Source organism: Budorcas taxicolor, chromosome 14 (genome assembly GCF_023091745.1).
Source record: "Budorcas taxicolor isolate Tak-1 chromosome 14, Takin1.1, whole genome shotgun sequence".
Lineage (NCBI taxonomy): Eukaryota > Metazoa > Chordata > Mammalia > Artiodactyla > Bovidae > Budorcas > Budorcas taxicolor.
Window position 1 is genome coordinate 6187119 of NC_068923.1, and position 24159 is coordinate 6211277.

Below are 24159 nucleotides of genomic sequence, written 5' to 3' on the forward strand. Positions count from 1 at the left end.
CCAGCACATTTGGAAAACTCAGAAGTGGCCACAGGACTGGAAAAGGTCAGTTTTCATTCCAATCCCAAAGAAAGGCAATGCCAAAGAATGCTCAAACTACCGCACAATTGCACTCATCTCACATGCTAGTAAAGTAATGTTCAAAATTCTCCAAGCCAGGCTTCAGCAATACATGAACCGTGAACTCCCTGATATTCAAGCTGGTTTTAGAAAAGGCAGAGGAACCAGAGATCAAATTGCCAACATCTGCTGGATCATGGAAAAAGCAAGAGAGTTCCAGAAACACATCTATTTCTGCTTTATTGACTATGCCAAAGCCTTTGACTGAGTGGATCACAATAAACTGTGGAAAATTCTGAAAGAGATGGGAATATCAGACCACCTGACCTGCCTCTTGAGAAATCTGTATGCAGGTCAGGAAGCAACAGTTAGAACTGGACCTGGAACAACAGACCAGTTCCAAATAGGAAACGGAGTATGTCAAGGCTATATATTGTCACCCTGCTTATTTAACTTCTGTGTAGAGTACATCATGAGAAATGCTGGACTGGAAGAAACACAAGCTGGAATCAAGACTGCCGGGAGAAATATCAATAACCTCAGATATGCAGATGACACCACCCTTATGGCAGAAAGTGAAGAGGAACTAAACAGCCTCTTGATGAAAATAAAAGAGGAGAGTGAACAAGTTGGCTTAAAGCTCAACATTCAGAAAATGAAGATCATGGCATCCGGTCCCATCACTTCATGGGAAATAGATGGGGAAACAGTGGAAACAGTGTCAGACTTTATTTTTCTGGGCTCCAAAATCACTGCAGATGGTGACTGCAGCCAAAGACGCTTACTCCTTGGTAGGAAAGCTATGATCAACCTGGATAGCATATTCAAAAGCAGAGACTTTACTTTGCCGACTAAGGTCCATCTAGTCAAGGCTATGGTTTTTCCAGTAGTCAGGTATGGATGTGAGAGTTGGACTGTGAAGAAAGCTGAGCACTGAAGAATTGATGCTTTTGAACTGTGGTGTTGGAGAAGACTTTTGAGAGTCCCTTGGACTGCAAGGAGATCCAATCCATCCATTCTGAAGGAGATCAGCCCTGGGTGTTCTTTGGAAGAAATGATGCTAAAGCTGAAACTCCAGTACTTTGGCCACCTCATGCGATGAGTTGACTCATTGGAAAAGACTTTGATGCTGGGAGGGATTGGGGGCAGGAGGAGAAGGGGACGACCGAGGATGAGATGGCTGGATGGCATCACGGACTCGATGGACATGAATCTGAGTGAACTCCGGGAGATGGTGATGGACAGGGAGGCCTGGCATGCTGCGATTCATGGGGTTCAAAGATTCGGACACGACTGAGTGACTGAACTGAACTGATAGGAAATAATAAACTATAGGAAATATTGTAGTTATTAATTTATTACAGGAAATTATTAATCTTCCTGGTTGCACAATGTTCTTTGAGCGGAGGACCTCAAGGCATCAGGTGAGGTCTTGGATGTTAGTTAGCATTATAGTACCATCCCAAACCTAAAGAGTCCTTAGTAGATCCTATTTGGTCAAGAAAATTAGGCTAATCATTACATGAGGGCTTGGATGATCACAGTCATAGATGCATCCCCATCTGTCAATCCACTCTTTAGTACACAGAAAACAAAAGGGCCTCATACTGAAAGCCGAAGAGAAATGATACTTAAGGATCCTCGCCTAATTCTTGATGGTACATGAGAAAGATCCAACGTACCTGCTTTCTCATCAAGTGTTTTAGGAGAGAAGATGCTTACCTTATCCAAAATCATCAACTCTATTGAGAATTTAATTTCTTTCTGTTTTGGTTGTGTTGGATCATCCTTGCTGCACTAGGGCTTTTTCTAGGTGCAGTGAGTAGGGGCCACTCTTTATTGCAGTGTGTGGACTTCAGCTTCTCATTGTGGTGGCTTCCCCTGTTGTGGAGCACAGAACTCCTCTGGTGCTTGGGCTCTAGAGCATGGTTGCTCAGGCTAGAAAGCATAGTTGCTCTGCGGTATGTGGTGTCTTCTGGACCAGGGATGGAACCCGTGTACCCCGCACTGGCAGGCAGCATCTTTACCATTGAGTAACCAGGGAAGCCCTCGATGTGATTTCTTGACCTCCTAATTCTGAGAATTTTCCTAAGAATATGGTTTGCATTTAAGAAACAAATTGGAAGTGGAAGTTTGTGGCCTCCTATTTAATTTAAGTTATTGGAAAAATGAATTTTCAAGCCTTAGGAGTATGTTGGGCAAACAAGTGATTTTCAAACATTGAGGTGGGAACATGTTTGAGGGTCCTGATCAACTTTTCCTAACTCGATAGAAAAAGAATAGAAAATACAAGATTACATTACCTACAGAATAGGTAAATATTTTGCAAAAGTCTATTTTGCAGTTATATATTGATGTTAACTGTCTGTCTCACAGTGGGTCACAGTCAAAAACATTTGGAAAACACTGAGTTGGGCCAATAGAAGTTTCATCAGGGAACAAAAAGATGCCTGAAAAGAGATAAGTCCTCATATTCGTCAAGTTTGAGATCCATTGTACATGAGGAGTCTGGGGATACTCCATGTGTGTATTTTTTCCAATTTTTCTTCCTTTACTTCCACTGATAAGCCATCTCAGAGGGCTGCCTTTCAATCCATTAAGTGGATCTTGCCTCCTTTTCTGATCCACTATTGCTGAAACATGCTTGCTTTATTTTCTCGGAACCTCTAAATAAGTGATGTGGCCAAGTCTTCCTCAACTCACGGATCCCCCTTCTCTACCTCAGCCAGACCACCTTTCAGAAACATCACTCAGGTTTAGTACTTTGTTTATAGAGAATCACATCCAAACTCTTCTCTAGCCTTGGTTCTCCTGCCTTCATGACCGACATTTTCCAATGTGAATCTCATTTTTTTACAAAACTTGGTTTTCTGAATGTGCCACATGCATACCATTACTATGTCTTTTCTTCTTCTTCTTTTTTTTTTTTTAAACTTTTTGGCCACTCCCTGTGGCAAGTGGGATCTCGGTGCCCATATCAGGGATTCAACCCATGTCCTCTGCATTCAAAGAACTGAGTCTTAACCAGTGGACTGCCAGGGGAGTCCCAATTTCTACACCTTTTAGAGTTTGATGGACACCTATTGGAGTTTGATGATTGTTTCTGCCCTAGCTTTCTTCTCCAAATTCTATCTCAAGGCCCAAAGTTCTTTTTTTGTTGCTGCAGTTCAGACTCTATGTTTTGAGAGTTCCTGGAAGGGAGACACTGTAATCTCTCTTCCTCATTACTGACCTAGCCTCATTCCTAAATTATCTTTAATATTGTAAGCAGCTTGAGAGCAAGGCCTTTCTTTTATGTTAAGAGTTACAACACCAGTACTAATGGCATTACAGAGAACCTGCTGTCTGCCACATGATTCATAAATGGGTTGTTACATATATAATCTGCATTTTTTCTAAGCCTCTCAACAACCCTGAAAAATAGATATCACTGGGCTTTGTTATTCATGGATTTTGTATTTGCAAGTCCAATTACACACTAAAATTAATTCCTAACTCATAAATCAAAGTTCATACCTTCAAGAACATGCATAGCGTGGTGAGTTTGAGTCACCCCATGCCTACATACCCAGCTTAGGTCACAGTGCCATGCTCTGAGTTTTGGTCTCAGCCCACATACTGTAAACAAGTGTGTCTCATGGTCAATTTAATGCCCACGGTTTTTTTTCCCATATATTTTGTGCTTTTTGATGGTAATTTCACTGTTGAAAATGGCTCCCAGCATAGTGTTGGAGGATTATCTAGCATTCCTAAATTCAAGAAAGCTCTGGTATGCCTTAGAGAGAAAATATATGTATTAGATAAGCTTTGTTCAGGCATGATATGTAACAATAATGATGTTTTATATAAACAAATATATAATAATGAATATATGATAATAACATATATATTGTTATATATACATAAATAAGTCAAACAAGGTCATGTGTTAATTGGTTGATGAAATTATACTACTAGATTCTTGTAGGAATCCATCCTGTATTTTCCCTGCTAGTAAATGATTCAGTATTCTTTCACTTATAGAATATAACTGCCATGACTGATGGGAATAGACTCTACTACTATTTACTCTTTAGATATGAAGAAATAAGGTACATAAAGATTAAGCAGTGTGTCTGAAAACATCAACATAGTTATTGCACAAATTTCAACTTGCATGTCTGATTCAATTTTGTAAGTTCCATAGTTCCAGGTGTGGGTGGTGTAAACTCAACTTCCATTGATAGAATGCGACTCGGTATGAATTTTCCCAGGGGTGAAAAAACAAGTAAATGGATAAATCTTCTCTTTTTTTCTTTCTTTCTCTTAATTGGAAGCTTAGAGTACTTTTCTTGTTTGTAAAGCAAATTCCTCAAATATTACTATGTTATTCATACTCACTAATTACTTGAACAAATATTTGCATGTCTACTATTCTCCAAGTGCCAGCTTAAGCCCCAGGGACCTAATTGTCTTCTCAACAAGTTTAAAATTTACTGCTGAAAAGAGGCCTGGAAACAAATAATTTCACTGTTATGTGAAACACCTGCTCTAATAGGAGTATTTTTGTTGTTTTTTAGTCACTAAGTTGTGTCTTAGTACCAACAGAAAGACTCTTTGTGACCCAATGGACTGTAGCCTGCCAGGATTCTCTGTCCATTGGGTATTTACAAGGTTTCAAAAGTCAAGACAATTAGGAAAACACTGAATTCTGCCTGAGATCTGAAGAGAAGATTTTTGGACTAGAAATGCTTTTTGATCTGCATCTTGAAGGAATCCGCATCAGATTAGAAACAGGAAGACCCAACTACAGCAGAGAACCAATAAGAGCGGAAATATGGCCATAAGGCCAAACTCCAGGGTTTGGAAAGAATATGCCTGAAGGGAAAAAGCTTTGGAATAATTTTCTACTAGCCAGTTTCCCAAAATAAAATTATTACTATGCTCTATCCCTCCAAGACATAAAGGCACACCTTATTTTTACCCTAATTTCAACAGATTGTGGCTATTCTATCTCACTTTCATCAATGTATCAATGGAGATAGAAGATTGATCAATGTATTAATCTTTTACTGAATCTAGCCTTACTAGGCATTTTACATAAAAAGCCTCGCACAGAACTACACTTAAAAGAATGTATTCTCTCTAAAGAGTTTTACTTAACATCTCTTTGGTCTTTGCTCTTTCCCCAGTTTTTAAAAAAAGGATAAAAATTCAGTGGTGTCTATATAATTATTAATTTTGCTGTTAATTCAACAAATATTTGTTACACACCTTGTATAGTCAAGAATCTGCTAAATCCTATTTGGATGAGGGGGACCTGGAGCTAGGCTAGGATCCAAAGATTGATCAGGACTATTTCTTCCTTTGCAAAGATTCACAAATGACTGCTAATAACTCAAGATGTAAAGAGATACAGGAGGAAATGTGCTTCTGGCATGCAGAGGCTCAGAGTATCGAGAGATTAATTTAGAAGATGGAGAGAGTCTAAGCCAGTCTGAAAGCACAGAGGAAGCTAAGGCCTGGAGCCAAGAGACACAGCACATCCAGGAGGCAGGAAGTGGTTGATTTAGCTCTAGGTCTGTGAAGGGAGAGAGTGGTTCATGTTCATGGCTGGAGAGACAGGTGATCCAGGTACTGCGTATATACTAGAAGGCAAGATACAGGCTTTGGGTTGTCTTTAAGGCAACCCTGGAGCCCAGGTGAAGGGTTCTCACTTAATCATGACATAATCATGGCCATCCTAGGAGAGCCAATGGGGCTTCCCTGGTGGCTCAGCAGTAAAAGAATCCGCCTTCCAGTGCAGGAGATTCAGGTTCAATCTGTGGGTTGAGAAGATCCCTGGAGAAGGAAACGGCAACCCACTCCAGTATTCTTGCCTCGGAAATCCCATGGACAGAGGAGCCTGGAGGGCTACAGTCCACGGGGTCGCAAAGAGTTAAACCTGACCTAGCAAGTAAACGAACAGGACAGCGCACCCACAGCAGGGATGTAGGGAGAGATCTGAGGGAGTATGGAAGGAAAGAGGCCAAGGAACTAATGCAGGCTGGGGTCACTGAAAGAAGGCAAAGTTAGGGTACAGCAGTGGGTTAACAGAGGAAAGACAGATGGAAGAAGCACAGTATTGGCTGACCCATCAGGAAAGGAAGAGAAGGGGAAAGAACAGATGATATTACAGGAGCACCCTAAGGACCAGTAATTCTACCAAGGTGAAAATGCAAGAGAACATGGCACTTATGATGAATTTAATTTATGTCATATGAAGTCTGATGAGCCAAGCCAATCACAGGTGCCCAGAGCCCCAGGGAGTAAAGGCATAGAGGTGCTGGGTAAGGTTGTCATCAAGCAAAGACAACAAATACATCCAAAAGATTTGTGCAAAATGGTTTGTGGAAGGTAGAATAAAAGAGGTGCAAAGTCCCCTGGGATTTTAGAGATGAGAAAGGTCATTTTCAGATGAAGTCTGGGGCTTGCAGGACTGGCCTTCAGAAAGACTTGCAGCAACTGCGCCTAGAGTGGGACAGGCAGAGATGAAGAAGGACTTCCAGAAGAAGAAGGCTTCCAGGTGCCTAGAAAGACACCAGTCAAGACAGCAGAGTAGAAAAATGCAGCTCATTTATGTGAGAAATGACTAGGACAGCAGCCTGCTGAGATTTTGTGTGCATGCCGAGGACTAACTACCGAGTAGGACAGAAAATCAGGAAGGTGTTTCTGACCAAGATAAAACAACACAATCACATTGCTCTATTTAAGTCAAACCAGCTGATGTCCATGACAAAGCCTCTGGTTACACTAATCGTTTACAGAGTCCATGCCCTCCAATGAGAAGTTCATTCACAACATGACCCCAACACAACCTGGGTATTGTAATTTAAGTACGATTAAAACCTTAAAGTCCTACATTCTCGACAGTACAGAGAGGCCCAAGAGCTCAATGACTGCAGCTTTCTGCCTGATGTTTCCTTTGTAAACACAAGAATCTGACGTTTTTTGAAATTACAACTTGTACTTTACGTCAAGGAGTTCGCATGTAATTTTTACAATGTAAATGCTTGGATAGAAGTATTTCAGAACTAAGGAGAAAAGTTGTACTTGGCTTACTTTATTACATTTTTAAAACTGGAAAACTTTCATTCTTTGTAAAGCAACAAAGTGTTAGTTGATTAGTCATGTCTGACTCGATGCAACCCCATGAACTGTAGCCTGCCCGGCTCCTCTGTCCATGGAATTCTCCAGGCAACAATAGAATGGGTAGCCATTTCTTTCTCCAAATCCTACTGACCCAGGGATCAAACCCCATCTCGTTGGAAAAGACCCTGATGCTGGGAAAGATTGAGGGCAGGAGAAGAAGGGGGCAACAGAGGATGAGATGGTTGGATGGCATCACTGACTCAATGGACATGAGTTTGAGCAAACTCTGGGAGATAGCTAAGGACAGGGAAGCCTGTTGTGCTCCAGTCCATGACAGCCACCGAATAACTACAACAAAGTAATAAAAGTTTTGGGAGTTCCCTGTTAGTCCAGTGTGTTAGGAACAAGTACTTTCACTGCAAGGGCCTGGGTTTAATCTTTGGTCATGGAACTAAGTTCCTGCAAGCACTGCAGTGCAGCCAAAAAACCAACAACAACAACAACAAAAAAAGAATCGAAATGCTCAAATGACAGTATCTTCTACTCTTCCTCCCTGCAATGTATTTTTACAGTTAAAAATGTATTCCCAGACACAGGTAATATAATATTGTATATACCACAGCCCCACTAATTCTTATTGCAGCTACTATGAACAAAATATTTATATAATTTAAGTACTATATGAATCTCTATACAAATTAGGGCATAGGTATTATTTATGAATAATTCCATGATACCAAAAAGCATTCTATTCCTCTTTCCCTTCAATCTCTGGTCAAAACAAAGCAAAACAACAAACAAACAAGCAAAAACACTGAAAAAACCCACCCTCTGCATTCTCTAAGTGAAATGCAAATAAAACTCCCAAAGGAAGAGTGGGCTGAAAGAAAATTACCTGATGTGGGAGTATTGCCCAACTTTTATGTTAATGAACTTCATGCAGAGATACAGAAGAACATTATGCTGGAAACACAAAAACTAACTCAAAAACCAACTCAGTATTCTTGGCAGGAGTACATCTTAGCCTACAGCACAAGAAAACTTGAACCGAAATCCAAACTAGTGTTGCATCAAATATGCTTTGTTTGCCATTCAACAAGCTTGGTCTTAATGGCAAAGACAATTCTAAAATTGGATGAGTACTTAAACTGTACTATGGAAAAAAAATGATGCCATTCTAGAAGTTTCCCATAACAAACAGGCTGTTGAGGAGTTAATGAACTTATTTTCCTATCCAGGACAATTCTCTACTTGCCCGGCATTTTCAGGCAATAATTCCACAAAATTAAGTATGGCCTTCCCCATTCTAATAACAAAACTCCAAACAAAACTTAAACCATGTCTTCTTTGCATGCTATAGTCAATGTGCTTTTATTATGCTTAATGTACTTTTAATAGTCTCCTATGGCAAGCTTGTGTTATCAAGTGTGGGAATAAAAGATCCATGCTACAACCCTGAATTTGCTATTGTGTCTTTTAGCCAACGGCTCAAATCACTTCACACACATTCTTACTCACTCTCTCCTTGAGGTGCATTATGTTTGTTGAGGACACTGAAGGGCAGAATGACTAAGGAATTGGGGTCACTTCCAGAGCTCGCACTGCACACAGCTTGGATTCTTCCCCAACAGGAGGGAGCATGCCCTGCGCCAGACCAGGAATCCTCCAAGGGGGCTGTACCGGCTTCTCAGGCCCATAAGTGACCCAAGCTCACTTGGTGTTCCTTTATGGAATTGCCTCCCTTACCTGGATGCCATCAGAGGCAGGGATGTAACTTGCCCTTTTAAAGGTGTCCGTCACATTCCTGAGGATTTCAACCGACATCAGAAGATCGCCCGCATAGAAGTTTTTCCTCTGAGTTAAATCCAGCAGTGTCTTGGTGACCTGGGACATCCCATCACCCGCCAGCATTCTCTGCCCCTTTGCAAGGTGTTCTTTGATCTGTGATGGTCAACAGAACAGAATAAACATCAGAATCTTCATTACTGTTTCTCCACATAGCTTCATCAGACAAATGTTTTAAAACTACAGAGCTGACTTTCCAATAGCACTGCAAAACTTGGGAAGGTTTCAAAACTAAGTTGCATGTTTCCCACCCTAGTAAGGATAAACTGCCAGAATCTGTGTCCACATTTTGGCAGGCTTGATGGACTTGCTTTTTCTAGTTTTCAGAAAACATAATTTAGCATTTTGCAGGAAGCATGTATTAATTTATGGTTTTAACTGAAATAAAAATTAAAAAAAATAGCTTTGCACATGGTAAACATGGGAGGTTGTTCAGTGAGGTGTGAGCAGAGATGGGAGACTATAAACACGTCAAAATATCCTTTTGTATTTAAGAAGCTGAGTTTAATGATTTTTGCCTTACTTCTTAAAGTAAACACGTCTTTATGTAGCAGCAAAAAAGTTTTCACAATGGCATTTAGCTTAAGACAGACATTTAGTTAAACTTTAGAGGTCTACTATGATGAACATGACTGAACACTAGATTAAGTTAGCTTTATTTTATAAAGGAATAAACAACAACAAAATAAAAATCTCCCAGCTAGGTTTTTAGCAGTGGAATGAATCATTGAGAGGCAAGACTTAAATTAGTTTGATGACCAGAGAAATACACTGTCAGTTTTCATATTTGTTCATCATCCAGTCCAAGGGAAGAAAAGCATCTTATCACATGGAAGAATGTTACAGTCAAAGCAGGTAAACTCATAGCAAGGATACACTATATGTTTACTTAATAGAAGGTTAATCTTTATCATCCCATTGCTAAATTTGTGATAACATTAACTTATCAAAAGATCATGAAATACTTAGGAACTAACACACCAGAGAAAGACTGGCCTAGAAAGGTTCAAGTGTAATACTATAACCATCAATTTCCCATTAAGAAAAGTGTTAACAAATCCTTTGAGGTACAGCAATCAATCTGAATTAATCTCGGAGTCAGGAATTTTCTTTAAAATATATTTTTAAAAGTGCTTCCTTGACACTTCAGACATTTAAATATTCCTTAGTCTCTAAAACTCTAAATATATTTTGGGAAAATAAAAATCTTCAGAGACATGCTCTGTTCTTTGTGTTACATTAAAAACAAAACATGTTAATGGAGTTTATTTCTTTCCATTTTCTAATTCCTCTCTGGTCTCCCCTTAGTGCCAGCCATCAACACCTGACCCAGAGAATGGATGGTCCAGCAATGATCCAGCGGTTGCTTATCTCTACGGTCTCAATCCTCATCACTATGGAGTGATACTTAATCTAAGATGCAGACACTGTGTTGGCCAATCAGAAAGAATGCTGATCCCCCAATAGAAGCAGGCTGGGGTACTGTGATGATGTGTGCTACCAGGGTGAACTCCAGGCCTGCCTCTAAACTAGTGATAACTCAGGTTACGCATGCCATAATGTCATATTGTTTGCACTGGATATGCCACCCATTCCTCTCTCTTTTTTTTTTTTTTACCACTCAGGTAGTCCTAGTTCTTCTAAATATCTAAACTGAGTTAATCAGCTCCTTCTGTGTGTTCTTAACTCATACATCCATCAGCTACTCTATCATGTTGAATTAAATATAATCATTTGCTTATATGTCTTCTGTCCCATGTTGAATTAAATATAATCATTTGCTTATATGTCTTCTGTCCCATGTTGAATTAAATATAATCATTTGCTTATATGTCTTCTGTCCCAGTAGTCTTTCTGAACTTTAAGGGTAGGTTTTCTGCCTTGTTCATAGCCTTAGAATATAGCACAATAAAAGCATGCTAGAGTGAACTCAGCTATGATATTCCGACTATATCTTTATGATGGAATGCGATGAAATGGGCTTTGAAGCCAGGGTTGCCTAGGTTTTTATTTAAATATTTCAACTTACTATTTATATAATTGAAGTCATAAGAGACAGTTTGTCATGTCTCTTCTCAGCCTTGAAAAATATGCCTATACGGTTTCAAGTTTTAAAAATATATATATTTTTAATTAAAATAAACCCACACAAGCCTACATAGTCAGCACAGCTATAGCATACAGAAAAGCTCCCAGTTCATCGTGATCTGTGTGCCCCAAGTGATCTAGTTCCTGGAGACTCTAACATTTTTCCTCTGATTCACTGTGTTCTGGTCACTCTGGTCTTTTTCATCTTCCTCAACTTTAAATACGCGCTTGTCTCAGGGTCTTTGCCCTGCTTTTGCTTTTGTCTGGAATAGTCTTTCCACAGAGATCCACATGTGTTCCTGTCATTTCCTCACACAAGTCTTACCTGACTTCCTATCTAAAAGGCTTCCTTGTCATTCTCAATTATCTTACCCTTTTATTTATTTAGGTATTAATTTAGCTTTTCAAAAAATATCTTACCTTCTCTGTGCTTAACCTTACCTACCTTTGTGCATCTATCTTATGTCTCATTTATTTTTCTGCTTCCCACATTAAAACAGGAGCCATGTGAAAAAAGAGATTTTTGTATATTACGTGTACAGTTATACTCTCAGTACCTAGTGGACTTAATATGTTTGACAAATTAGTAAATGAATTATTGAATGATTCCTTCTAAGCTCTTTAAGTTCTTGGATTAAGTTGTTGTTGTTCAATTGCTAAGTCGTGTCTGACTCTTGGTGACCCCATGGACTGTAGCACGCCAGGCTTCTCTGTCTTCTCCCATCTCCAGAAGTTTCCTCAAATTCATGTCCATTGAGTCCAGGGTGCTATCTAACCATCTCATCCTCTACTGCCCCCTTCTCCTTTTACCTTCAATTTTTCCCAGCATCACGTTTTCTTTTTTCCCAATGAGTTGGCTCTTCACATCAGGTGGCAAAAGTACTGGAGCTTCAGCTTTAGCATCAGTCCTTTCAATGAATATTCGGGGTTGTTTTCCTTTATGATTGATCCCAGGAACTCTCAAGAGTCTCCAGCATCACAATTCAAAAGCATCAATTCTTTGGTACTTAGCCTTCTTTAAGGTCTAATTCTCATGTCCGTACATGACTACTAGAAAAACCATAGCTTTAACTAGTAGGACCTTCTTTGGCAAAGAGATATCTCCATTTTTTAATATACTGTCTAGGGTTGTCACAGCTTTCCTTCCAAGCAACAAGTGTCTTTTAATTTCTGTGGGATTAAGTTAGGCACACTTGGAAAGTTTTCCTAAGTTGTCTCGCAGCATAGTCCATAGAAAACATGGTATCAGATAAAACAAGATAAATAAACTCCCTGACCTGCAGAGACAGTGCAGCTCCTGGACTCAAAAGTATCTGCTTCAGTAGGTACAGTGCGAAATGGTGAACAAAAATGAAGTTAATAAAATCTACCCTAAATCATTTTGTAGACCTCAGTTCTCAGTTTGGTGCTCGTAGTACAAATCACAGCTGAGATGTTCAAAGCCAAGGAACACTTAGACAGTTCTCCACTAGGAACATGATGCGGCAATGCTTGCCAAGGTAAACAGCTGACTATTCAACTCAGCTGACCATCTATTGTTTTGTCAATCCCCTCCTATGCCCTGGAGGAGGAAATGGCAACCCACCCCAGTATTCTTGCCTGGAAAGCTACATTCATGGAGGAGCCTGGTGGACTATGGTCCATGGAGGCACAAAGAGTCAGACACGGCTGAGCGGCTGAGCATGAGCACCTATACCGGTGAGGGTCTGATTCATATGGACATAATGCATTCTTCCCCTCAGACAAAAGCATCACAACATTGACTTGAATCTTGAGGAACCATTCAGACATGTTTTCTGTTTGCAATAAAAATAATACAGAGAGCTTCGGATGCCTCAACTAATCAGAGCTAGGAAAGGCAGACTTTCATGTCTGGGTCAGTACCAAATTTGGCCCAGTCAGTAGAAATTAGTCATTGCCAGCTGACAGCTGCTTAGCAGGCTTATGTAGGATGAGCTGTTCTCAGTCCTGATCTTTGAGACAGATGACCAGACCACAAACCAGCTTTCACAACTGGTACTAATTAGCATCCTTCCTGGCATTGTCTATATATGGAAGGTGCTCAGGACAAATACCTTGTAATATTTGTACACAGTAGCATAGGCTACTGGGAGCATTTATAAAAGGTATAAAGGGTATTTGGGTAAGACACATTAAGAATGTATTTAGGTGAAAAACAATGACAGTTTCTTGACTTTCCTTCCATAACACAAGAGTTCCTACCTTGGGCCTACCCTTTCACCACTTTTTTCCAGAATGATGAATCCATGTTTATCTCCTGGACTCCTTTTCTCCTTTCTGGATCATGAAGAAATAGAGTTCAAAGTGGGTTTGCTCATCTCATCTTTCTCTGTTTCATACTGTTCCTCACTATCATCTTGTTCTCATCTCTATGATATAACCCTTTGGTTAAACCTCAATGATTTTGAATCCCACCCATTTTTCAGTCTTCATTCTTTTCCAGTCTTTCCTTCTCTTAAAATATAGCCTGACTTTGGTACCTTATTTATATGCCAATACTTTATCTTGTTTGGAGAAAGGCATGGCAACCTACCCCAGTATTCTTGCCTGGAGAATCCCATGGACAGAGGAATTTGGTGGGCTACAGTCCATAAGGTTGCAAGAGTCAAACATAACTGAGAAACACACACAAACACATACCCCTCATCTTGCTATTTCCTTTCAACTAATCTTCTTTGTTTGTCTTCAAAATCAAAATCAGAAGTATGAAATCTGACTTGAATCCCACAACTCTTTAAGCTGTAAATTAAACTCAACAATTACCTACTAAGCATTCTCTCTGAAAACCTTACGAGCATACTATGTTTAAAGAACAGTTGGAATCATCAAACCTGGATTTCAATGTCGTCCAAGGCCTTCCCTGGTGGCTCAGTGGTAAAGAATCTGCCTGCCAATGCGGGAGACATGGGTCAGGTCCCTGATCCGGGAAGATCCCACATGACTCACAGCAACCACTGAGTCTGCTCTAGAGTCCAGGAGCTGCAACAACTGAGCCCACCTGCTCCAACAACTGAAGCCCATGCGCCCTGGAATCCCTGCTCCACAGCAAAGAGGAGCCGTCACGATGAGAGGCTCTCACACCACGACTAGAGATCAGCCTCCACTTGCCTTAACTGGAGAGCAAAGTCCGCACAGCAAGAAAGACCCAGCACAGCCAAAAACAAACAAACAAATTAACGAATCATTTGATTTGTCTGCTAAAACAACAAAATAGTTGCTAGGGTGGGCTAATACAAAGAGATTAAAAATGGACACAGTAACTGTTTTCCCTTCTTATCTTCAATTTCTAATTTCTCTAAATACTAGCTATGTTATGTTTCTCATATCCATTCTTTTTACCTGTGAACAAGATGGAATCTGGTACAGGATTCAAGACCTATCATCACACTCTTAAGAATACTCTCCTAACTGGTTTAACTGAGTCTTTCCCCAAGCTAATTATCCTACCTTTCACATCTTTGAACAAGTTGCTCCTCTTCTGGGGCGGGGGGGGGGGAAAGTCCACCAAAAAATCCATCCATTTTCATATTAAATCAAATATACCCTTTATTATTTAACTTACAAGGCCAAACAAATATAATCCTAACTGACAATTCCAATCTTTTATCTATCTCATTTTATTCATCCAAACCTATTCTCCTATTATTTCTATCCAGTGAGTTATCATTTCAGTCTTTACATCTTTATTGCTCATTAATAATTCAATCCACTTTAATTTTGAACTCTTCATACTAGTCTTTACTTTTATTATTGTTGATTTTTAAAACCAGCAATACATTTAATCTATTTATTCACTACTGCTTCTCAACCATTGATTCTTAAATTCTCTTCTTCTTTCAGAGCATATTTTCCTTTTTTCTAATCTTTTAGTAAGGTCCTATGAATGGTAACTTGTTCAATCTCTGATGTACTTTGTATAAAAATTATACTCATTTTCAATCGATCTTTTATGTGAGAATGTTTTTATTTCCCTTTTAGCATTTTTACAATGTGATTCTGTGTCTCTCTTGTTGCAAGTTACACAGTTGATCTTTTGTAGATTACCAGTCTTTTCTTAGTGGTAGTTTTTAGTATTTTTCATTTTGTTTTTAGTACAATGCAGATTAAGTTACTATGGACTTGCATATATTTATTCACAATTCTTTTAAATCTGAATATATTATCTGTCTTCCACACTGGAAAATTCTTAAGTACTAATTCATAATGCAATCTCTATGTACTCTACTTCTGGACTACATTTCCATTATATTATATACATTTCTATTAAATGCACACTAAACTGTCTCATTTTACTCTTATTTTTCTAAGTTCTCTATTACTATTGTCATTTCTGTATCTATTCTGGCTTCTGAGTGATCTTTTTCCAAACTAACTTCTGATCATTAATTCTTTCTTAACTATATCTAACTGGTTCTTTACTCTGCTCATTAGTTTCAATGACATTATTTTCCACTTATAGAAGTTCTAGATCATTGTTTCACAGTGCTGCATTTTTTAACTGTGTCTTCTGTTCTTTTATTGCTCAAATTATTTTCAACAAATACATTATCATTTCTTTCATATTTTCTAATATTTCTACTTGCAACACTAATTCCCTTGATTCTTGTGTTTGCTAACTCTCCCTCATGATATTTGAAATTATTGTAACTCATATTCATTGAGGTGTGTTTATCCTCTGGGACCCTCATGCTGTTGGTTTGTGAAAGAGTTGTTAGGGACTAGCTTTGAGTGTGTTTCTCTGAGGGAGAGGGCCTCAGGCAATTCAATGATACTGTATCACTTTATGTTAGTCTCCATGTTAATTCCTTCTATTTATAGTTCAGCTAGCCTTTCAGTTTCTGAAAGGTAATTTCTTCCCTCTTTTTCCTAAAATTTTGTATAAACTTAATTTTTTTAGACCCATCATAGATCTACAGAGTTTGTTTCATCCATGAAGCCAGAGCAGTCAAGATAGTGCCAGCTAGTTGCAGGGAGCTTGATTCAGCTTGTTCCACGACTTAGCCTTGTGCTGGCCAGCTTGCTCCACGACTCATGTGGAAGGTGCTCTTGTCACCAGATCTAACAAAGCTTTAGAAACTCAACCTCCAGTACCCAGGATTCATGTATAATCAGAAACCCTGCCAGGCTGCTGTGGTATCAACTTCCCCCTATGACACTCGCATTCATTTCTTCTTTTCCTTCACTCCTGATATCTAAATATTTCTGTCTTTCTTTTGAGCTCAGCTATCATGCACCTTTTAAAAATAGTCGTGACATAGTTTATGCAGAATCTCAGCAAGATCTGTGAAGTATTATGTTGGTCCACCCCACTGTTCCTCTGCTGCCGCGGGTCCCTAATGCCAAACAGAATGAAATACACACCATTCCCAAAGAAAGCCCAGGGATCCTGCTGTTACTCCCTGAATTATGCACTTCTATGACTTTAAATGTTTTCCCCAAATCCTTTTGTTAAATTGTTATCTTTCTTTTCTCCTTCCTGAATTCTTTGCAGATAACTGCAATCATGATATGATCTGTACCTTCAAACCTCATAGAAGTAATCTTGCTCTGTCTTACAATATTATAGTGTTTGTGTTCTTATCTCATCCATTCTATTAGACTGTAAACTCTAAAGGGCCTGTAGTTTCTTTTTCAATTTGTTTACCCTGTAATTTCCAGCACATTGTCTGAGGTGCAAAGGTATCTTCTCAAAGTGCTTGTTAAATGAAACCAAAACCATAGAAGAATTTTCTTTTTTCCTTCTGTAGCTGTGATCTTCAAAAGTAGACAATGCAAAAACATAGCTGTCCATGATTATTCAAAACAAAGAAGTATGTGATAATTAGGGAATATTTACATTTCCTGACAGAACTGCCTTTTAAGAGCTATCCAATTAATATAAATAGGCAAATTTTAAATTTCTACAGTTGTTAAATTTCTACAGTTGGAAACCTTTTGAAAAATCATAGCAACAATTACCACAAAATATAATAGCATTTATTAAGTGCCTATTTTATGGGAAACATGGGACTAAGCGTTTTGCCTGATTTGAGTTTTAAAACAATTAGAGGTGCTGTAATTACCCACATGTAACAGATGAAGGAACAGAGACATGCTGTGGTGAGATGCCTTCCTCAGGAACGCACAGCTCCTAAACTGTCCTGAGATTTGAGCTCAGGCAGTTAAGAGTCCAGAGTCCATACACTTTACCATTACACATTTAACTCAGGTTTTATACAACACTTTTGTTAGAAACTGTCAAAATGCTTTAATAGTTAGAAGTCATCCTCAAACATGCTTGTTTTGACACTAAATCTTTTTCATATGAAAAAAGAATATAAAAATAAAGAGGCTTGGCAAGCAACTTTCCAGACTGCTGAGATGCTGTCAATTATTAAGTAGTGGTCATTAATTTGAAATGCAGTGTGGAGGTGTTCCTAAAGTCATTTACCAATCTATAGAAAAGACTTTATAGATATTGGAGTGGCAGCTGCGTGGTGCTGTGGCAGCTGCGTGGCACAGGAGTGACTTTGAGGAGATATCCCATATCCAAGGGCAAAGGAGAAGCCCCAGCAAGATGGTAGGAGGGGCGAAATCACATTTAGAATCAAACCGCATACCTGCCAGAGATGCTCAAAGGGCTCAAACATAGCTTGCGTGCACCAGGACCCAGAGATCCCACAGAGACTGAGACAGACTGTGTTTGAGTGTCTCTTGAGGAGGTACAGGTCAGCAGTGGCCTGCTGCAGGGGCAGGGGAACTCGGTGCAGCAGACGTGGGTATGGTATAAGCCATCTTGGAGGAGGTCACCATTAACCCCACCATAGAGCCACCAGAACTTACACAGGACTGGGAAACAGACTCTTGGGAGGGCACAAACAGAACCTTGTGCACCAGGACCCAGGAGAAAGTAGCAGTGACCCCACAAGAGACTGACCCAGACTTGCCTGTGAGTGTCCAGGAGTCTCCAGCGGAGGCGTGGGTCTGTGGTGGCCTGCTAAAGGGTTGGGGGCACTGACTGGGACCTTCTGAAGGAGGTCAATATTATCCTCATGACCTCCACCATAGTTTGGCCTTAGGTCAAATGGAGGGAACATAGCCCCACCCTTCAACATAAAATTGAATTAAAGATTTTCTCAGCATGGATCCACCCCTTAGAATAAGACCCAATTTTCCCCTCAATCAGTCCCTCCCATCAGAAGCTTCCATAAGTTTCTTATCCTCCTCCATCAGAAGGCAGACAGAATGAAAACCACAGTCACAGAAAACTAACCAATCTGATCGCATGGACCACAGCCTTGTCTAACTCAGTGAACCGTGCCACGTAGGGCCACCCAAGACTGAAGGTCATGGTGGAGAGTTCTGACAAAATGTGGTCCACTGGAGAAGGGAATGGCAAACCACTTCATTACTCTTGCCTTGAGAACCCCATGAACAGTATGAAAAGGCAAAAGGATAGGACACTGAAAGATCAACTGCTCAGGTCGGTAGGTGCCCAAAATGCTACTGGAGATCAGTGGAGAAACAACTCCAGAAAGAATGAAGAGACTGAGCCAAAGCAAAATCAACACCCAGTTGTGATTGGGACTGGTGATGGAAGCAAGGTCTGATGCTGTAAAGAGCAGTCTTGCATAGGAACCTGGAAGGTTAGGTCCATGAATCAAGGCAAATTGGAAGTGGTCAAACAGGAGATGGTAAGAGTGAACATCGACATTCTAGGAATCAGAGAACTAAGATGGACTGGAATGGGTGAATTTAACTCAGATGACCATTATATCTACTACTGCAGGCAGGAATCCCTTAGAAGAAATGGAGTAGCCATCATAGTCAACAAAAGAGTCTGAAATGCAGTACTTGGATGCAATCTCAAAAATGACAAAATGATCTCTGTTCTTTTCCAAGGCAAATCATTTTATATCAAAGTAATACAAGTCTATGCCTCGACAAGTAATGCTGAAGAAGCTGAATTTAAATAGTCCTATGAAAACTTAAAGGCCTTCTAGAAGAAACACCCAAAAAAGATTTTCTTTTCATTATTGGGGACTGGAATGTAAAGGTAGGAAGTCAAGAAATACCTGGAGTAACAGGCAAATTAGGCCTTGGAGTACAGAATAAAGCATGGCAAAGGCTAATACAGTTTTGCCAAGAGAATGCACTGGTCATAGCAAACACCCTCTTCCAACAACACAAGAGAAGACTCTACACATGGACATCACCAGATGGTCAATACTGAAATCAGACTGATTATATTCTTTGCAGCCAAAGATGGAGAAGCTCTATACAGTCAGCAAAAACAAGACCAGGAGCTGACTGTGGCTCAGATCATGAACTCCTTATTGCCAAATTCAGACTTAAATTGAAGAAAGAAGGGAAAACCACTAGACCATTCAGGTATGACCTTAATAAAATCCCTTACAATTATAGAGTGGAAGTGGCAAATAGATTCAAAGGATTAGATCTGATAGAGTGCCTGAAGAACTATCGATAGAGGTTCATGACACTGTATAGGAGGAAGTGATCAAGACCATCCCCAAGAAAAAGAAATTCATAAAGGCAAAACAGCTGTCTGAGGAGGCCTTACAAACAGTGGAGAAAAGAAGAGACAGGAAAGGCAAAGGAGAAAAGGAAAGATATACCCATTTGAATGCAGAGTTCCAAAGAATAGCAAGGGGAGATAAAGCCTTCCTCAGTGAGCAATACGAAGAAACAGAGGAAAACAATAGAATGGGAAAGACAAGAGATCTCTTCAAGAAAATTAGAGATACCAAGGGAAAATTTCACGTAAAGATGGGCTCAATAAAGGACAGGAATGGTATGGACCTAACAGAAGCAGAAGATATTAAGAAGAGGTGGCAAGAGTACACACAAGAACTATACAAAGAAGAACTTAATGACCCAGATAATCATTGGGTCATTGTGATTCTGTGTGATTGGTGTGACAACTAACCTAGAGCCAGACATCCGGGAATGCAAAGTCAAGTGGGCCTTAGGAAGCATCACTATGAACAAAGCTAGTGGAGGTGATGGAATTCCAGTTGAGCAGTTTCAAATCATAAAAGATGATGCTCTGAAAGTGCTGCACTCAATATGCCAGCAAATTTGGAAAACTCAGCAGTGGCCACAGGACTGGAAAAGGTCAGTTTTCATTACATTCCCAAAGAAAGGCAATGCCAAAGAACTACCACACAATTGCACTCATCTCACACGCTAGTAAAGTGATGCTCAAAATTCTCCAAGCCAGGCTTCAACAGTACATGAACTGTGAACTTCCAGATATTCAAGCTGGATTTAGAAAAGGCAGAGGAAACAGAGAACAAACTGCCAACATGCATTGGATCATCGAACAAGCAATAGAATTCCAGAAAAACAACAACTTCTGCTTTATTGGCTATGCCAAAGCCTTTGACTGTGTGGACCACAGAAACTCTAGAAAATTCTTCAAGAGATGGGACTACTAGACCACCTGACTTGCCTCCTGAGAAATCTGTACGCAGGTCATGAAGCAACAGCTAGAACTGGACGTGGAACAGACTGGTTCCAAAAAGGAGTATGTCAAGGCTGTATATTGTCACCCTGCATATTTAACTTATATGCAGAGTACAACATGAGAAATGCTGGACTGGATGAAGCACAAGCTGGAATCAAGATTACTGGGAGAAATATCAATAACCTCAGATATGCAGATGATACCACCCTTATGGCAGAAAGTGAAGAAGAACTAAAGAGCCTCTTGATGAAAGTGAAAGAGGAGAGTGAAAAAATTGGCTTAAAGCTCAACATTCAGAGAACGAAGATCATGGCATCCGGTCCCATCACTTCATGGCAAATAGATGGGGAAACAATGGAAACATTGAGAGACTTTATTTTGGGGGGCTCCAAAATCATTGCAGATGGTGACTGCAGCCATGAAATTAAAAGACATTTACTCCTTGGAAGGAAAGTTATGACCAACCTAGACAGCATTTTTAAAAGTAGAGATATTAATTTGACAACAAAGGTTTGTCTAGTCAAGGCTATAGTTTTACCAGTAGTCATGTATGGATGTGGGCATTGGACTATAAAGAAAGCTGAACGCTGAAGAATTGATGCTCTTGAACTGTGGAGTTGGAGAATACTCTTGAGAGTCTCTTGGATTGTAAGGAGATCCAAGCAGCCCATGCTAAAGGAGATCAGTCCTGACTATTCATTGGAAGGACTGATGCTGAAGCTGAAAGTCCAATACTTTGGCCACCTGATGTGAAGAACTGACTCATTTGAAAAGACCCTGATGCTGGGAAAGACTGAAGGCAGTATTAGAAGGGGCAACAGAGGATGAGATGGTTGGATGGCATCACCGACTCAATGGACATGAGTTTGGATAAACTCCGGGAGTTGGTGATGGACAGGGAGGCCTGGCATGCTATAGTCTATGGGGTCACAAAGAGTCGGACATGACTGAGCGATTATCTCAACTCAACTCATAAAAGATGTTGTCTGTAGTTTTATTCAAATGGAGAGAAAAATCCCCCATGGGTACATGAAGGCTTCTATTTTCCTTGGGCTGTATTTTTTAATTCTCTTCATTTAGTCACTGAAGTAGTTTACAAACAGTTATAATTTTAACATTTCTTGTAAAGTTACAATCATCACTGTTTATATCTGTACATCTTGCAGTACTTTGTGTGCATTTTTGCTCCAAAGGACAATCCTTAAAAGTTTCTGTGTCATTCACATTTAATAGTGTTGGCAAGAGCAGCAGTGAAGGGCAAACATACAAACAAAACACCTGAAGTCTAAAGATAGTAGCTTTTGATAGTTTTGGATTAAGCCTCCCTGCTATTTCTGTAGAGAGATGTGGTGAGGGTCATGGTTTAAGGAGTAGCTGTGTTCCTGAAATAACCTTATTCTTTTCACTTTATGCCTCCTACTGCCAGTCACAGTTGCCTCTATTGTGTGAATCCTAAAAAAGGTTTATCGTAGTCGCTCTGTGCAAATGACACACTTTAAAATCATATATTTATATATTATTTTCAGCATCAACTCCTACAGTCCATCTGTAAGTTATATTAAAGGTTTTTGCACCTCTAAGTGGCTTCAATTAAAATATAATTATAGAAGAAACTTCTTTTCCTAAAGCAATGGTCTAAATATGTACTTTTTGCTTCAGTTCATAACTGCCCACTTTTAAGACAAAAATCATTCCCTAGATGATGGTCTTGAATGGTTTACAGATCTATCTGATGTCTCCGTGAAAGACAGAGATCATCCTGTGTAAAAAAGAGGGCATCTCTTTTGTTTTAGTTACATGAATACTTCTTAAGTTGCTCTATATTTGATATAAAAACACATATTCATCTTAGGGCTAAGAGTTCAAATTTGAAGAGAAAATTGTTTAATGACAACATGATGGGGAGATTTAGCTAAATATTCCCTGCATAAATTAAAAATGTACTGCCCAGAATCCAGGATGGACAGCATTTGACCACAGTGCATCAAGTACCCCAATTTCTTGCCCCAGGAATTTCTGAAGTGAGAGAGATGCCATGAATTTGAAGATTGCAAGGTACTATTATGAGAACAAACTGAGTCTTGAAAACGGAGCCAGGTTTATATCCATGGCCTCAGTTCAGTTCAGTTCAGTCGTTCAGTCGTGTCCAACTCTTTGCGACCCCATGAATCGCAGCACGCCAGGCCTCCCTGTCCATCACCAATTCCCAGAGTTAACTCAGACTCACGTCCATAGGGTTGGTGATGCCATCCAGCCATCTCATCCTCTGCCGTCCCCTTCTCCTCCTGCCCCCAATCCCTCCCAGCATCAGAGGCTTTTCCAATGAGTCAACTCTTCGCATGAGGTGGCCAAAGTACTGGAGTTTCAGCTTTAGCATCATTTCTTCCAAAGAACACCCAGGCCCGATCTCCTTTAGAATGGACTGGTTGGATCTTCTCCAACACCACAGTTCAAAAGCATCAATTCTTCAGTGCTCAGCCTTCTTCACAGGCCAACTCTGACATCCATACATGACCACTGGAAAAACCATAGCCTTGACTAGATGGACCTTTGTTGGCAAAGTAATGTCTCTGCTTTTTAACATGCTGTCTAGGTTGGTCATAACTTTCCGTCCAAGCAGTAAGTGTCTTTTAATTTCATGGTTGCAATCACCATTTGCAGTGATTTTGGAGCCCAAAAAAATAAAGTCTGATACTGTTTCCACTGTTTCCCCATCTATCTGCCATGAAATGATGAGACCAGATGCCATGATCTTCATTTTCTGAATGTTGAGCTTTAAGCCAACTTTTTCACTCTCCTCTTTCACTTTCATCAAGAGGCTTTTAATACTCTGTAAAACCTGGACATTTACAAAGTAAGAATAAGAGTACAATAAACTTATCTCCTTGTAAAAATAAACAAATAGAAATAGTCTTAATTTCTAGTCAAAATGAAGAAGCACCATTCCTGGGCAAAGGCCTTTGGTAGGTGGAGTTTTCTAACACCAAACAAATCTAGAATGATTATTATATTCTGAGCCAGTACTAGGCCCTGTGCTTGAGCTCAAAGCACTTTAGTGGTCACAGGCGGGGACCCAGACTTTCAGAGACCTGCCCAGTGGGACGCAGGGCAGTAACTGATCTTCCTTTCTGGAGGCTTTTTCAATTCTGTTTCTGTTACTGGAGTTTCCTAGTTCTAGAGACATTGCATCAGTTAGAATGGGACAGGTTATGCTGTGACAACAACTCCAAAATCTCAGTGCCTGAAAGCAAAGCGATCTATTTCTCAGTCACACTACTCAGATCATCAGGGAGGCTCTGTTTATCCTAGTCACTCCAGTGCTTGGCATGACAGAGGATGAAGGAGTTTGCACTGGCAAGGACATTCTCAGGCCTGGAATAACAGAGGTCACCTCCACATACAAGCAGTGGCTGGAACTAGTCACATGTGTATGCCTAACTTCAAGGTAGTGAAGAAGCATGATCCTTCCACGTGCCCAGCAGAGGAGACTTAGGGATTACTTCACATAGCACGTCTTGTGATGGTACAGAGCCAGCCAGCAACTCACTTAACTTCTCTGCATTCATTTA

General features: G+C 39.9%; 1 protein-coding gene across 1 annotated transcript in view; it reads right to left on the reverse strand.

Moving 5' to 3' along the window:
* The window catches only part of ADGRB3 (adhesion G protein-coupled receptor B3), an 881864-nt gene that overhangs the window by 460271 nt on the left and 397434 nt on the right, over window positions 1-24159 (reverse strand). The window contains exon 9 of the mRNA XM_052651548.1: window positions 8917-9111. Within this exon, the coding sequence (XP_052507508.1) occupies window positions 8917-9111 (195 nt within the window). The remainder of the gene's footprint in view (window positions 1-8916; window positions 9112-24159) is intronic.